This window comes from Magallana gigas, chromosome 6 (assembly GCF_963853765.1).
Source record: "Magallana gigas chromosome 6, xbMagGiga1.1, whole genome shotgun sequence".
In the NCBI taxonomy this organism is placed as follows: domain Eukaryota; kingdom Metazoa; phylum Mollusca; class Bivalvia; order Ostreida; family Ostreidae; genus Magallana; species Magallana gigas.
In genome coordinates, this window is record NC_088858.1 from 12,709,080 (window position 1) to 12,727,503 (window position 18,424).

At 35.1% G+C, this 18,424-nt stretch overlaps 1 protein-coding gene across 9 annotated transcripts in view; it reads left to right on the forward strand.

The window, feature by feature from the left end:
- Positions 1-18,424, forward strand: part of LOC105346307 (Pleckstrin-like protein domain-containing family G member 1) — a 29,269-nt gene continuing 10,845 nt past the window's right edge. Inside the window, exons 1-3 of one of the 9 annotated variants that reach the window (XM_066087020.1) lie at positions 1-65; positions 8,535-8,613; positions 14,005-14,906. In XM_066087020.1, coding sequence (XP_065943092.1) covers positions 36-65; positions 8,535-8,613; positions 14,005-14,906 — 1,011 coding nt within the window. In that variant the 5' untranslated portion in view covers positions 1-35. Of the gene's footprint in view, positions 66-7,522; positions 8,187-8,534; positions 8,614-9,015; positions 9,164-9,241; positions 9,382-9,516; positions 9,719-10,650; positions 11,672-12,628; positions 12,648-13,546; positions 13,857-14,004; positions 14,907-18,424 lie in introns of those variants that run through there. The other 8 variants (XM_066087019.1, XM_066087025.1, XM_066087024.1 and 5 more) reach the window with 8 other exon arrangements.

The window sequence follows — 18,424 nt, forward strand, 5'->3', positions numbered from 1 at the left end:
ACTGGAGAAATGTCCGGTTATGGAAGAAGACGAAAATGATGTTGACAGAACACAATGGTTTGCTGGTATATATGCATGTATATTTAGTTTTTCTTTAATTGGATGTTGGTTTACAACTGTTGACATTAGTTACATGATGTAAAATTTCCTCTTAAAATGCACTTTTTTATGACAGAATTTTAATGACAGGGATTTATTTAAAACATTACTCTGTAACTTTTCCTGACAATGTGCTCAATTCATATTTAAAGCTTTCAGGATGAGAAAAAGTAAACTTTCATTTGACTTTATATTTGTATTAAAATTTAAAACAGTGACATATAGGTCCGATGGGCCGGGTATGACAATATATATGTTATATTTCAATATGTACAGCTGATGTATATGTTCAATATTGAAATGTTCACGTCACTGTAATAAATAATTTACTTACTTACATGTAGATGAACGTATTTGTTCTTCTAGCTGTCATATAATGTAATTATACATACACATAAAGGTGTCATACAGATACAGATCATTTATTTCTAATTCAGAGTCCAGATTAACAGACAAACACATGACATTATTATAATTACAAGAAAAAGACATGCCAATGAAGAATGTAAAATTTATTAAAGTATAACAGTTATAGCAAATATATATATGACAATGTTAATTTCAACAATATTTCACTTAAAAGAAATACTATAGCATGTTATCATTTATAAATTTGCCCACAAGATTAAGAATTTCCTTGTCTTCAATATTGATATTGAGTAACCAAAAAAGTTTTTGATCATTATCTAAAGCTAAAAATTTTGGAATTTTGCTTTTAATTAACTGGAATATTTCTTCTCTTTGGTGATCAATCAAAAAATGAGTTTCATCATCTAGTATACTGTTAAAATTAATAGAATATGTATTGATAAAATGTTTGGATTCCCTTTCTATCCCATCTATATATTTTTAATAATGTAATCATTTTACACATTCTTAAACTTTAAGTTTTAAAATTTAGTTATCTTTAGACTGTAACAAATTGTTATTTTCAGAGTGGCTTTTATAATATCTTTTTCAACTATCAACTGGAATTGATATGAAATCGATGGGAAACCCACTCCTTTCCTGCAAATTTTACCTGCAAAAAAAAAATTAGAAAGGAGCAGGGGGTGGTGTAGGAGGGGAGGGGTGTGGTAGACTGATTTTTATTCATATCAATATTATTTTATATAGCATTACTTGCATCATATAAATGTACTAGTATGTGCATTATATTTAACTAGGGATATATGGACAAGGGCAGTGATCCCCCTCAAATTCTGAACAAATATCTGACCCATTCCAATAGCAAAATTTGACAGATTTTACTATTTCCATAATAAAACTTCTAAGTACTTGCATTTATTTTTAAAAAATGATAATTTAAAACTAGGATTTGATGGCCAAAAAAAGATGCTTCAATGTATTTCTGATGTATTTCGGTGTATTTATTAATCAGTGTATTTCTGAACAACTTGAATTCTAAGAAGTAAATTAAATGATGTTCTTGTAAAACATATTTTTGTTGGTAATGAAATTATTTTCATATTCAATATGCCAAATACATAATGTCAATGATTTTCTCAGTTGAGAGGATTGGGTTCTTATACCAAAACTGTCTTTACAGCTTTTAGGAATTAGGAATCATTCTTTGAGTATGATGAGGTGGTAAAATGCCGCGGTGGGTGATCAAATCCAATAAAGCCCAAAGGACTATATGATAGATTGTAAATTTTAAATGCTGATTCAGAATTGAATCAAATTTCAATAGAGATGCAGACACAGATGCATTGTTTTAGCTAATAATTACCTGCATTAACAAAAACCAGAAAGAAACTAGAGCCGAGCTCGTTGCAAAGCAACGAGTAGGTCTTCCGTCGCAACTTCGTGTCGCGAAAGGATTGTCCATCAGTCTCATTAAAATACCTCCTTCTCCTGACACTTGTCAGAGCCTGACAGACCCTGTATTGATAAAAGGTCATCTTTACATGACAATTTCTTCTTACGAATTAGAGCTTTAGAAAATTGATTGGAACTCTTCAAATGGAGACTCATACCTGTTTTCTATGTAACCTCTAGATTGCGTATTGCACTACTCATTAAACAGATAAAGGCATATCTTTGCTAAGTAGGTGTTTATTTAATTTGTATGCAAATGTGGAGGTCAAGTGGGTATAGTCTGTTATTGATACAGGTCTATCAGAACCTGGCGAGTGTAAGGAGAAGGGAAATGGTTTTTAATTATACTGGATTATCAATATGATAATAGTAAGTTCAAGAAATCGAAAACGAGACTCAATTTCAAAGTATTATTTTCATACCAGGCAAGTTCTTTGTTTAACTTACTTCAAGTTTAGGATAACTTTAAAAAGTACATCATTTATGTACATGTATATAATTAATTTAATTATAATAAAAGTGTGGATGTGGCGGTGGGGGAAATGACCCAAAAACCAATTTTCTAAGCGTTAACTTAAGGGAAATTTTGGTTGAGAGAAAGGGGGCATTGCTCCCACTGGACCATCTAAAAGGTACTGTTAGCAAGCTCACAAATGATATCCCCTCTAAGAAAGAAGTCATTACTCACGTATTTCTCTATTAGAGAATAATGGATGGTTCGTTTTCTTTAATAAGTGAGTCAGACAAGGCAGGGTATATTTACAGGTCACAAGTAATCTTTATGACAAACTCCAGCTTTTACTCATTTCCATTAATACAAGATATGACACATGTTTAATATGACTTTGAACTTGCGCAACTGACCCTGGGTCAAGTTCATGACACATCATCGGTCATCAGGAATCTTTACATGAAATATAAACTCCCAATGTTTCTCCTTAAATGACTTAGGAACAAATCATTACACACCCTCAGGTCATAAGCAATCTTTGTGTGAAGTAAGAAATTCCAAAGTGGACCGGAAACAAATTTTGCACTTTTCCTGCCAGTGACCTTTACTTTGTCCAAATGACCTTGGGTTTAGGTCATGAAGCTTCGTCAGGTAACGAGTATTATTTGTATGAAGTAAGAACACTTCCAATGTTTCTCCATCAGAAAGATATAGACCGGACACGACGTACGGACGGACAAGGTGATTTTTATTTAACCCCCCCCCCCTCAATTTTTTTTCGTGGGGTTTAAAAATCTTTTTCGCCCGTTTTGTGCGGCACAAAAAAGACCTATATTTTTCAATTATTTCTATCATATCACATATAAATATACATGTAAATGTATGATTTGTATGCACATTTGAGTTCTTCTCATCATCGTCGGAAAGGATAAGAAACCCTTGGGGTCCAATAATGTCTTTTCATGGGCATTTGTCAATTTGCATCACTAAATGATTTCCAAGCGGTAATAAGCTATCAAAGCTTTTGAGATGTTACATGTAGATATTGAATTTCTATAGATTTAAATTTAAGGTTAGGAAAAACAACACTTTTTTATACAGTAAAAAAAAAAATCTAAAATAGCTTTATGTACGCATACATGTACACATAAATAAGAAGATGTAGCGAAAGCTATAAAGACTTTATTTCTTCTGTTCTAGACTTTTTCAGAGTTAACAAGCTACAAGTTAACAATCTCCCATTTTGACAAGCTAGATTAAAAATAAAATATTCAGCTGAGTTTTAATCTGCATTACAACCTCATATTACACAACTTCAATGATTTTTTTTATCAATGTGCATATAACAATAAGTAAAATCCCCAAGAACAAATATCTATCGCAATTAAATGCATACATTTTTGGGAGGCAGAAAAGTCGCTATATTATAGTCTGCAAGTCAATTGAACTACTACAATTATTTCAAAGAAATAAGAAATTGTCGACACTTGCAGTACTCTGATGATTTAATGACGATCGACCGACTTTATTGCTTAATGTAGTCGTATATCATTACTTCTAATCCTGAGAACAATTTTATTTAATATTTGACTTAAAACTGTTAACTTATAAAACCAGAGACATAAATAACTTTTTAAGTTATTTAAGTCTCTGATAATATATATTTTATTCTGTTCATAACTATAGAAGTTTAGCGTGTTCAACAGGTTAATTTTTTAGCCACATTCTCAGATTACGATATCGCACCTTTAATGTGAGGTTGATTGACATCGAATATTTAAACACTTATTGTTTAACAATTGACCGCTGCATTGAAAGCATCCTTTCAAATGTTACTCAATTATTTATCAATTGCTGATCTGCAGCCCAGGGGCAATATTCTAGGCTATGTGCGCTGACGCGACACGAGATTTTCGGTCGCACGTGGAGCGGATTCATTTGACTTAGCATAGACTGACCGAATAAACACACGGGTGGGAAGGTGACATACATTGAGGAGAAAAATGTACACATGTTAAGCGGTCGCCAAAAATGGGTCTTCGCCACATTTTGAAAAAAAAAAATCCCTTGCACTGTGATCATGAAACCGATAAAATCTAAACAAATCTTGTTTAAAAACTCATGTGAACATTCTAAAAATAATCACTAAATCCCTCAATTCTATCGTGTCAGCCTCTACCGCCAATCGCAACTTCTCGGGCCTTTCTGGCAAGCTCGGAAAAACACTTCAAATGTATTACCTAGGCGTCCATGACGACCTCCCTTTTTTTAAAACTTGATATAATTACAACACATTTTACGATCTGTTGAGATGTAAGCTAGACTTCATTAAAGGTATCAATATACACTAAAATATAACACAGAAACGACATACAAAACTTCTTGCCGATACTTATTTTAATGGGAAGCGACTCCATTTTGTATAATATTCTAACATCCGGTGATGTTAATACATTCGAGGTGTTTTTCCAAACTTGCCAGAAAGGCCAGAGAAGTTGCAATTGCCTCTACCGCATGTGTTAATTTGATATTTGATTTTTTTTATCCTGCCTTGAACGCTTGGAGACTGTTTCATTTTCTTAATTCGGCTAAATAATGCTTCCAATTTTGAGCGCGCTCTCTCTCTCTCTCTCTCTCTCTCCTTCTCTCTCATTTTATGTGCTTCCTTATGAAGACGTCAACTACTTTCTACGATATCTATAAAACCTCTCAGCAGTATCTAGCGAAAATATTCGTGGGTAAATAAAAAAAATCTTAAATTGAAACACAAGTCAATCTTACATGTACCGGTCAAAATCTCGAATAAACAAATAGTTGGAATCGTACAAAATATCAATAAACATGCACGTGTGATCAAGTACATGCAGAAGAACACGAGCTACCGCGGATAACTTGTCCACTCGCGCGGGATCTCCTTGGCTATGTTCTAGGGGTGATCATTTGAAGGTTTAATCTTTGTGGTTTTTCGTTGTTTATCTATAACATTATTAGTACATGTATAGTTTTTAGAACATTTTAGAATTACAAATTCACTATTGATTTATGTCTGATGATGTTTCTGATTTGGAACAATATCGCTTTTATCAATTTTTAGAGGGGCTTCTCAATTCACATTCTAATGTTTCATTCAATAAATTGAAGGTGAACAAAAAGAACGTAAAATTGAAACAGTTCTTGTATATATATCTTGTTATTAGATAACCGCTGACCTCTAGGTAGTGCAGCCGCGACCGATTTCCTCGGCCGCGGATGAGGGATCGGATAACTTACGTAAAGTTAAAACACACATAAAAAGCTCAGAACCAAGGAAGATTTACAATGTTTGCAGTATGATGAATAAACTCTAATTAATATAAGTTTTTCCCCCCTTTAATCCCACAGTTGATCTATCTGTCTGATACTGCTTCAGTTCGAGTTTATGATTAAACAGAACGATTTCTTATTCTATCGTTTAATTCAAATTAAGAAGAGTAAGCTTTAATGTCATTGTGTACGATTCTTGTGTTTGCTGCTAAGTAAAATCATATATGACAGACGCGATTCTTGTGTATTAGATTACCGCTGACCGCTAGGTAGTCCAGCCGCGACCTTGGCGATCGAATTTCTCGGCCGCGGGCGAGATGGGTTATGTAATGACGCACACAACTAAGAATTTAGGTCGGTTTGAAATGCTTGCAGTAAAATGACTCAAATCCATTTCATGGAAGTTATTTTTTTTAAAAATCTAGTTTATGTATCTTACTAGATAAGAAAAAGAACGTTTATATTTTCTCGTTTTTGTTTTTCTTAACGGTTGTCCACTATAGGACCTAAACAGAGGTTACTCCAAAAAAAAAAGGCTGTAAGAAAAACATGTACACGTATACTTTTTAGACACTTTTTCAAATGAATCAAAGCATCCCGTATATGCTGGAACACTTTCAGCTGTTAATAAATGTACGTTATTCGCACGAAGACGATTCGCTTACTTGCCAAATGAATACAGGTACATGTTAACAAGACAAGCTTTTTACACTCATAATACGCATTACCGGTACAAAATAGTTTTGTAACGACATTGATAACACAATAATGAACAACTTTTCTATCGACAGCTATAGCGAAATATTAACCATTTTTGAGTTATAAAGCGAAGAATTTTAAGTGCTCTAGACCCCTAATTTAAGGGACCAGCCCTTTTTCAATGGTGTCAAGTGAAAGCCCTTGACATTTTGCACATATTTTGTTCTATATGTGTTTAGAGAAAATTTTAAACTAAAGAGCTACATAACAAAAACACAACAAAAAATCAGCATTTTTTGAAACACAAATTCAAATTAATTTTTTGAAACTTTAAAGGAGGAAAATTGTAAAAACAAAACTCGGAGGACAACGTTCAAACTCTCTATTTTGAAGATTTGTGACTTTGTAACACAGGCTGTGAGCGGTTTCAGAGCCTTTGCGTGCACAAGAATGCCTATATTTTGGGGAAAAAGGGGAATAACTCGGTACCGGAGGTGTCGATATCAACGATTTTCCATAGCTATTGAGAAATAGTAACTACCAATAAGCTCTGCAAATTTGAACTTTATAGGACAACAAACAAGCAAGATATTTGAGTTTTAAAAAACGTCTAGAAGAAAAAAAAGAATAAAAAGAATTACCAACAGAATCAGTACAAGGTCTTCCGTTGAAAACGGAAGACCTTAAAAAAGCAACTATATGTGTCTATCTCAGGTTAAAGTTTGAAAATATAGCAGTAAACCAGGTGTTAAATTACCTTCATATACAATACACATATTATAACAAGGGATATTTGATATTCTGTGGCTTGAATTATAATGAGGAGTCTAACCCAAGGAGACTGTACAGTTTAGTATGTGATTGAATAACCATCTATCAAGGGCAGAAGGAAGTCGTAGAATTTGATGGGACATGATCGAGTAATAAAAAATCTAGCCCAGCGTTGTGTGAATTGTATTACAGAGATGTGTTATTTACCTTGCATGTATGGAGATTGGGGCCTATAATGAGATATATGTGTCCAGGCATCCATTAAATAAATGTGGAATTTATGGGAATTAATGCCCTTTTAATTGTTGTTGTAGAGTGCCCTAGGAATTTTCAGTCTTGCCTTATAATATATCTTCTTGGTCTTAAGGTCCTGCTATTCATTCTGAGCCTGCTTATCAGGCCAAGTTCCAGTGTCTTGAGGATTTTTGTAGAAATCAGTTTTCTGGTAGATATTTACCAGGAAATGGGTTTCTTGGTTACTCTCTATTATAAAACAATATGCGTGATGTGTCAGTAGCATACCATGTCCGATGAACGAGAGGCTCTTGTCATTACGACCACTGGAATGTGAGAGAGATGACGTTCTTAAAACACATTTCGTAGGAGTGAGAAAAAACATGGAAAAAAAAAAAATCAGTGTTCGACATGACATGAACGTAGCATAGATTACTATAATACAGGAGGTTTTTAAGTTGTGCACTTTAATGCGGTATTTACCCTGAATATTCATGTGAATGAAGGATATCAACTCTTGGATGGTTAAAATTACATGCTGTGTTTACTTTTGATGAGTGTACATTGCTTCAAAACAGGTCTTGTGAGTTTTGTGTGATCAAAGATGATCGTCACAAACCGTGTTTTTCTTTATCCATTAACATATGAATGTGACAGAGTCGGTATAGAAAAGTTGTTTTGGAATACATGTAAATACAACTTTGATGGTTAGGCAATGTGATAGTAAATAAATATGGATAATAAGTCAAAGAAAGATCGGCGACAAGCCATTCGGAGAAAAGGATTTACATGGACAAACAAATCGGCGGTAAGGTTGAGAAGTCTGAATAACATTTAAACATATATATTGGGATTTCTATACAAATTAGGAAGTGTCAAGAATTGATTTGGGTGTAGATGATAAACCACAATATCATAATTTGAATATATGACCCATAAAGTGATTAAATATGCAGCAAAAGTATGATTCATAATTTTCATTTGTAAACATCAGGTAATAATTCTAGATCTTATCCATCAAAGGAGAAACAAACGTTTTTGGGTTATGTTTCTTGCTACTGAGTTTTATAGACTTTGATTTGATATGACAATTTGAATTTATTTCCAAGATGCATTCAACAGGTGGAATATTGTGCCAGCTTTTTTTTGCTTTCAGACTCTGTCAGGAACTGGATGTACCAATGGCCACTGGTACAGCGACGAGGAACTGTCACCCACAAGGGCTGTCTTCAGATGTAAGTGGGCCAGTCTACTACAAATATTTACATGTTTTTGTGTGTTCATTTTCCTTGTGTTAACAGTCAGACTCCATTGATTGATGCAGAAATCGTCTGATAGGTATTACTTACCTGTTATCATGATGCTGCCGAAGCTATAAACGCAAAGAAAATATCATGGAAGATTAAATGCATTCTTGGATGTTTTTCCTGTATTAGAGGAGAATCTCTTAGACTACCTGATTTTACTTGAGATAAATTGAAGCACATAAACTGTCATACGAGTTTCAGTCTGCCTAGCTGATTGAGTGACTCGGCTAAACTGTGAAATCTCACGTATATATGTGCTATTTATGCTCCGTATTTGCACTTCAATACTTTCTTAAATAACATTGTGATTAAGTCGTTGGAGCGTAAATGGACACTGCTCGTGATTGACAGGGACTAAGCCTACCTGTGCATTGCTCGATCTTGAGTCCCAGATTAGTAGACTTTTTGTGTTAGTCAGGACGGTCTTTAAAGGATTATTAGGAAGTCAACAAGTTCTCATTTCAGTTGTTTCAATCAGGTAACTTTTATTAGAATGTATTTACATGTCAACTCTGAAAGCCAGTCTGTTTAGTTTTTACAGGTGTGTTTTCAATGCAGGAGTAATTGCCCTTGTAGACACAGTGCACGTAATAAGCTTCCTGAATGTACATAAACATCTGTGTATTAAGTTGCAGGGGACTCTCAGTGTTATGCATTGACAGGGACGAACCAGGTGTCATTACATAGCAGACACAGGTAATGTTGTACTTAAAGTGATCAGACAAATTATTAAGGCCCCAGGCCTCCAGACCTGTCAATATAAACTAAATGGCTCTGATTCACTGATGAAATAATTTAAACCTTGGGGGTCCATGATATATTCTACAGTATGACTGAGGTGGGCATTATACCACAGTCTGTAAAAAAAAAGAATACAAGAAAGGCATGGGGTCAGCAGTGGCTATCAGACAAGGAGTTGTTTTTTCAGGTTTTCTGTTCTGTTGACAATAGTATTGAGACTTGGATTTCATTTACTTTCATTATGAGATGGCCACCTCTCAGGCAATCACTCCATGGAGATATATACCAGCAGGTAAACAGGTTCATTTATTAGGCTTGTTTGGTTGATTTGGTCATGCTTGGCTAACTCATTTGTTTTGAAGACAAGAAATAAGATTATTAGAAGAAAATGTGTATTTCAAGGCCAAATTTTCCCTGTTAGATGTGTATCTTTTAACAGCTTGTGCAGTGTTTATGAATCATGCTGGGGAATGCCAGCTTATCAGGACTCCCCCAATGTTATACCTGCAGAGATCTAATAATATAAACATTTCATTGCTGTAAAATGAGGATAATATTATGCCATACACACAGACTGAGAAGTTCAAAGTCTAATTGAGGAGCACCTGGCTACAAATAAGTTATGTCAGTGACTTCAGTCATAGTTCCCCATTGACATCCGGGGAGGAGGAACAAATTTTTTCTCAGGTTATTAATGTGGTAGCCACATGGCAGTAGTAGCTCGAAGGTTGAATTAATGATAGGAAATATGTCAGAGAAATTTTTTTGGAGGTGAATTCCGGAATCAATGAAATCATTTTGGCAGTTGCAGCAGGAAAACAGACTCCTTCATCCAGGCATGACTGAGTTCAAAGAGCCCACTCCTCTGTGATCCACCCCAACCCCCAGAGAAAATCAAACGGCACCAGTAGACTGTGACTAATTGTGGTCCCTGTCTGAGGAAATGCTTAGCCTCCCCCTGTGCCCTACAATGCGATAGGAATCACAGAGCTGGCTACATTATATATACAGTTATTGCACATCTGGGCTATAAATTGCTCATCACTGGAGGCCATCTCACTGCACCAGGCATTACCTATATTTTTTACTTGCAATATAGCAATATACTTAATACTCTCTCTCTCTCTCTCTCTCTCTCTCTCTCTCTCTCTCTCTCTTTTGGTCAACTTTAAATATCATAGTCACTTCAATTGATATTCCTTCACACATTTTTAATTTTGTCTGTATTAAACATTTAATTTTGCAATCCCTAATAATGAATTTCACACAAAGGCAATTACAAATGCATGTACCAGTACTTAACCATGTTGAAAAAAAATTGTTTGGATTCACTTCCATTTAAATTAATTGGACCCATTGGAAGGGTTTTATGCTGCAATTCTACATGCACTCAGATTGATCAAGGTGGGAAGGTATTAGACCAAGCCCCTGTATAGTCAGAGTACTGAGCATTGTTTACAGAGGAGGTGTATTGCATACAACAGGAGGGTTACCTAGGGTCAAAACATGGGCAGGAGACGGTCCATGTTTGTTGTGCTCTATCATTTCAAATCTGGCACACTTCTAGCAGGACCTGAATGTGTTATCTTTTAGCACAGTCTACAAAAAACGGTCTTCCATTGTGAGAGACTCTGTATCAGGTGGGAAATTAATCATTGAATGTTGAATCACCAGACACGTCTGTGGTAAAGTGAAAATAGACGCGTTGTGGCCTTACCTGGATATTGTATATGTAAAGCACACAACCAGAGCACGGGGAGAGACAGAGAGAAAGAGAGAAAGATCAGGGAGGCAGCTAACACAGCAATGGGAGTGGATTAATACACCATCATTACAGGAACATGATCAGATTTTAAACACTATCAGACAGGGCCTGAAGCAATTGCTTGTCAAGAGTGTTTATACGGGAAATTTTTTTCAATTTTTTTTTACTATTTTGGAATTTAAAAAAAGAATTTTTGGAATATGAGTGACAGATTCAGAAGACACTGGATTAATAGTGTAGAGAAGATTGATTGATGTGTGAACAAAGAGACTATGGAATATTGCTCCAGGGTTCAGGTTCAAAGCCGAGGAGAGTTATTAGTGGAGACCCCAAACTCCCCGGTCACAGAGAGGAGACAGACTAGTGTGCCAGTCATCAGAATGATGAAGGGGAACTGTGCTCCGTCCCCTGCTAATTTGACAAGTTGTGCACGGCAGTCAAAGTTGGTCAGGAACTCTCTTCACTGGGAGGAATTTTTTGGTAACCTAGAATTTCTCTTTTATATTTTTTGGTAAATTGAGTGTGTATAAATCTGTTTTGTATATACACGTAGCATTGAATTCTCCTGAGAGTTAATGACGATCTCTGGGTTTTATCAGTTTGTCTTTTAGTTTTTGAGTGAAACATGCATTTGGAAATAATAAGATAGAGATCGAGGAAGATCATGCATGTGTTTAATATAATTGTTTGTTAATGGTTTCTTGGTAGTGCATGTTTGAAAGAAATGATTTTTATTTTTTCTGTTGAGATAGAAATTGAAGGGTAAATTACGTCTCAAATCATATCATATAAAAGATTTCAAGTTACGAATTGATGAAAATAGACCTGCAGAAGTGTAAATCAAGTCAAAAATTATGTTCATATCACGGTTTAAATCAATGATTATATAACACATGATATTTAACGGTGTCATTTTATCTGGAGGCAAATGCAGTTAATTTCAGCATGCCACTTCCAGTAATTTCAGAGTACAAGCATGCCCACCAGAAGTGTACGTATTATAGCTGTCATAAACCCTAGCAATCCTACCCATCCCTGCTCTGTGGGACACAAATTGCTGAAAGGCCCCAAAATGTCACTTTACTTTTAAACAATTCATTGGCTTTTTGCTTTCTTAAATCGTTCTATTATAAAGTTTCTTGACTGTTTTTGTTGATGGAGAGAATTTCAGGTATTTATTGACCTAAGGGAAGGTAGGAGGGATTCATATAACTGTTTTCACACCAGGACACGTTAAACTAATTTATAATGGCCCGATCTAGGTAACTTTATGACATCTGAGATTGGCGACCTATGTCAAATTTCCGCTTGGGCTGACCCATTTAATATTCATGAAATTGTGTATGAAGATTAGATATGAAATACTTGGAACGTCAGGGTATATAAGGAAAGAAGAGAAAGTTACTCAGTTTTTTAGAAGGCAGTGATTATTAGTTTTTATAGCTCACTTATGAAGGTCAGTGTCTGTCACATTTCATTTGTTTTTTCAATGCCAGAGTAGTTTCAGCTGTATGCATAACCTGGGCTTTAACTCAAAAATCTCAAAGAAAGATTAAACAAAGACCTCTTTTTTTCTTTAAAGAATGACCTTATTGCACTCATATAAACACAAGACTATTTTAAATTTACAAATATTTACACAAATGATCTGTGTGCGTCTATGTATATTTTCCTAATCTGGTGAACACCACTGCGGAAAAAAATGTATTTGAGAAAGTTCATCGGGTATCTTTGCATAGGGGAAAAAAATTGCCCTCCCACTTCGAACTCTGACCACAGAGCATTAGATAATTAACCTGACCTTTTTATACAAATATTTTGTTTTCTGAGTGGATGCCGTCTCTAGACATCTCTTGGGTAGCGGTGTTGTAATAGGCCCTCTCAAGGATGTACAAGACTAATGACTTATCCAAGTTTGTATAGTGGTCATCTGCCAAATGTAACGGAGTGCCCCAAGAATTTATTTATAAATTCATTGATATTCTTGTTCTTGGGGGCCATCCTTGTTGATTGAGGGAGTAAACATTTGGAATCGGGAGGTAGCGCAAATGTTCACAATTAATAACCGAGGGAGGGTTTAATAGACAGGGCTGGATGAACCAACCTGAAGGTAATAGACAAGAATGTGTCAGACTCCCAGGAATTAGAAATTTGTTCATGTCTTTCAGTTCAGTAATTATCTAAGATTTTCCTATTTACTCAATGTTGATAAGAAATTACTGCTACTAAATCCAGATTTTTCCCTAGCTACCATCAAAAACATGCAATATTTTTTTTTGGTGAATGATTTTCTGTAAATGTACGTGGAATTAGGGTAATGGTACTTGTAATGAAATGGTAATTTATTTACAACATTGGCTGTATAGTACAATGGAATCAGACCTTGAAAGTCTAGATTCCCTACACTAATGTAGTCATTTATTCATGAATTTCATAACAAGGAAAAGACCTTACACACAAGTGCCTGAAGTTGGTGAAATGAAGAATAAGAAATCGGTACAAGATAAACAAAGATGATAATCAGGTCTTAATGTGCATGAATGCCAGGTAGAGCGAGTTCTCATGGTAAATGGAAGCAGGTTCTCAGGAGGAAGAACAGTTGGGCCAACTCTTTATGTGAAGAATTATCATATTTTACATGGTTTTTCTGGCTTCAATGGACAGGGTTTGTTTTACTCTGTCAGAACATGACAATAATTATCTGCTGAAAACATCTACATAACAGTTGCTTAAATCAAAGACATCTGTCATAGGTTCCCCCCCTGTAATTGTCTGACTGTACAGATGTGTAACGGGAATTTTCTTTATTGCAGGTTCCTCCTTGGATTTAGCCCCCTCCTTGCTCTCCATCTACGACAGTTTAGCATCTGAAAACAATCTCACTTCAGTAGATGGGAACCCTGAGGAGAGCCAAATTGGAACACAGGACGCAAATACATCATGTCAAGGACTTCCCTTGGCAGTTCCGGTGACAGTGCATAAATGTGACACACCTGGTTCAGACTCCATTATGGAGGCTGAAGGTCAAGGTAAAGTTTTACTGTCTGAGAACAATGACCTTGACCTTAGTGATTGTAAGAAACGACCTTTGAGTGAAGGCTCAGGGTCATCTTCATCGTCGATTTCACATCATGTGGTTAAAAGACCAAACCTTTGTTCTACTGACCCCAGTCCATCCTCAGTAGATCCTATTCTGTATATTGATGATGACAATCAGGACCAGACCATTATCAAAGAAAAGCCAGCTCAAAGTATTCCAGGAATTTCTGTGAGTGATGTGTCATCAGACAAAATCTTAGAGCAGGGACCAGAATCTTGTAAACTTGTGATATCCCCAAACCAGTCTCATACAGTTTTAGTAGACCCAGAGAAAGAACCAAAGTCTGAAGATAGTTTTTCTCCTCAAACTCCCATAACTGCCACGGATGTGCAGAATATCCAGAATTTGTCCTCTGTCTCAATACCCCCTAACTCCCTTACACTTCCATCGTCACTCAGTTGTCCGAGCATCTCGTCTTCAGGCTCTTCATCCCTTGTCTCAGTGAACTCTGGTTCCCCGCTTCCATCCACATCACAGAAAACTGGTACTCCATCTTCAGCTCAGCTCAAACCGCTGGACTCACCGACCAAATACGTCACCAGGGTTCAGCGGGTCATCGCCGAAATTGTGGACACAGAGAGAACTTATGTCTCCAGCCTCAAAGAGATTATTCAGGTATGCTGGGTATACCCTTTTTTATCCATTTATTTAACGCTTTATCCTTCAGGAATTTGATAAAAGAAAACTTATTGTAGAGCTACAAATATTTTGACCGTTAAGTTGACCTGGTCAGTCAAGTAAATGAGTTTATAGTCGTTACTTTGTTATCAATTTAACATTCAAGTGACATCTAGATATTACCATAAGATTCCTGAAGCTTAATACACTGTATTTAAGAAGTTTGATTCAGTAAAACACTTGGTCAGATTTTTCCGATGCTTTACACTGTAATATCAAAACTTTATTGAATTGTTAATACAACAAAACTTGTTTAGTACGAACATGGATGTAACGAAATCCCCAATATAGCAAAATATTATGAAGTCCCTGGCAAGATTCCTAACAAATCCTGGCAATTTTTTACAGCTATAAAGAACTTGGGTATAATGCATTTAAAGATTTAGCGAACTGATTTTGAGTCCCGTTGAGGTGAAAAAATAACAAACTTTACACCTTTTACAGAGAATTGATTTATAATTTTAAAACTTAAATATGCCAATTGACAAAGTTGTTTGGAATAATTTATTTTCCCATAAATAGCCGAGTTTATCCACTGGTCCTTAGGACTTCGCTATAACCAAGTTTAACTGTATGCACCGCAACATCTTTTTTATGTAAGAAATATTGCATGTACTGTTGTTTTAGGGGTAGAGGTTGTTATATACCTGTCCAATTTCCTTTATAGAGGAATGTGCTGATGCTAGTAGTTCTTGGTTATAGTAAAAAGGATGTTCCTTTATTAAATACAACATATTTGTGAAGGTCACACCCTATCTCTGTTTGATGTTCAGATTTGATTTAGCTTGGTCTCCATCTTTCATCGTCCACCTTTCTATAATAAACACACCTATACAATAAGTGATGTTCTGAGTTTGTTTTTATACTCAGGTTTAAAACATCTGCTGTTTGGCTGTTTCCCTCAGTTGTTACGCTTGGCAAACATTGATATTGTATATAACAAAAATTAGAAAAATCAAACATGACGAAGCATTTTTTCCTTTCTGATTTACAGAATCCCTTACCTCAGGATTACAATGTATAGAATTCTGACATCAATTGTATATAAAGAAAACTTATGTTGTAAGATGAGGTCGGAAATGGCTAATGTTTATTTTTAATTACGCAAAGTAAACAGCTCGATAGTAAGTTGCACCAATGAAGTTGACAACAGATGTGGTATTGTGATCCCATCAGTATGTTTTATAAAGAGTGACAGGATGGTAGTACTGTAGCGTGATTGTCACAGTACATTTATACACTATATTTACCATAAAACATACCCCAGGTGCTTTCAATGTTAACCTTAATAGAAAAGCAGGTACAAACTCCTAATTATCGAAGCCAATCATAGACAATAGTCTTTACTTATGGATCCATATATAGCACATTTTGTATTTGAGAATATATTACATAAAAATGTATGTGTATTGCATTTCTGGCAGAAAAATGACTTTTATGTCCTAGTGGCCCAGTTGGCTTTTATTCCTATGTTTTTGTCATTTCCAAGGTCGGGTCATTCAGATAAGGGTAAAAAAGATAATTTGAATGGAGCGATTACACCTTCACAGGAATGTAGGTAAACCTTAGCCAGTTCCATGTTGAGAATTCATTTCTTACCCCATTCATGGTCACACACGCAAGACAGACAAGGAACAGCACCTGTGGTAATGTAGACAGGTGGATAGATTTTTCAGTTTACCTGGGATGTTGGCTCTGTCAATTCATAAAATACGAAATAAAAAAGGAAAAGTGCAATCTGTTATATGAGACTTGAAGAGGCTTTAACTCGATACCTATATTTACGTGTGTGTTATTGAACCTAGTCATGAAATTTATCTTGAAACTCTACATATATATATGGTACTTTTAGTTGTTTTTTTTTTAAAAACAAATATTTAGAAGTGCAAAGTTTTTTGGAAACTTTTAATTACACTTTTACACGGGGGGGGGGGGGGGGGCTATTTTTTTTTTATGTCCTTTAGGCTTACATGTATGTTCCTTATGACTTTTTGCTATGATATTTCCAACTTCCTGCTTTGACATCTGCAACCTTTTTATCAGCTATTGTGTCACAAGCAGATCACCTCTACAGCTCAACGAATTGTTCTCTGGTCTTTAAAAATGATTCAGTTTCCTGTGATTGTTTAGCAGGGTGAAAAGCAGCTGTAACTAAGTCGATCTCTTTGTTTTCAGGTGTGCGGTTTTTTCTTTAAGTGTGAAGGTGCATCGTCTCTTTAATGTTAAAGGTGTGACTCTCCGCAGATAAAAACTTTAAATTGTCAGAGTTTATGAAATCCCTAACACACCCACATCTTAGTTGTGCGATTATATTTCAAATCAAGGTATGATGGCTCATAATGATGGCCCAGTCTTGACAATCAAGTACATCATATGGAAATTAACCACAAATTTAAATTGTTTACAATGAGTAGACTGAAAGACATTGGAGAAAATTACAGTGTGTCAAAAGGTCTGCGGTACAAAACATGTAACTATTTTCATAAAGGAGTAGCTAATGGATGCATATGCCTTCATAACTTAATTACAGGACAGGTTTTTTGAAAATGCATATTAAAGCAATTTTGCTTTGAGTTAATTTATGATAAGTTAAGCACAACAAGATGTGTGTGTTCTGTTAGTACAACTGCCTTAAGATATTATGTAAACAATGGCTTAAGTTATTGAGATTTTTGTGAACTGAGAATCGTAATTGTAAGCAATTATATCATATCCATATTTCATTGTTCAGTCAAGAACTTCACATCAGCCTGACCCCCATTTTTTTTTTTCAGATGATCAAGTTTTCCATTATTTTCTTGATCATTTTGTTTTCAAAAAATATACAGTAAAACATAGTTATAATGAACACACCTATAATGAATTGACGCTTACAGCAAAGTGATTTTCATTCCCCATGACTGTATTATATGTTGTAATTTTTACAGATATAACGAATTACGCTTATAACAAAGTAAAATCGCCCATCCCTGGCATTTCATTATAACCATGTTTTACTGTACTCAGACAGACTGTGAGACAATCAGGACAGTATCCTTATCCATGTCTTCTGTTTATGCAAATAGAAAGTAAAACTTAAATGAAAAAGTAGTATGAATTAAAAGTACACACAATGTACTGGTTTACAGGTATACACTAGTTTATAAAGTCATTAGGAATGACCATGGACACAAAAATTGTCACATTTCTTAGATGGAATAAATTGATGGGAATACATCGTAACCATACAATGTCTATCACATGAAAGAAACATAATATTCAGGAATTTCAAGTGGTTGTAAAATTAACAAAAAAATGTTCACAGGTATAAAGTTCCTATGTCCCTTTAGCTATCATGTTATTAAATATTTCAAGCAAAATTCATGCTTAAATTACAGGGCAATGACTTGAAAACGGAAACTACATCGTAAATTAAGTCCCATCACACTGAAGAGCTGACATATTTTCGTCCTTTT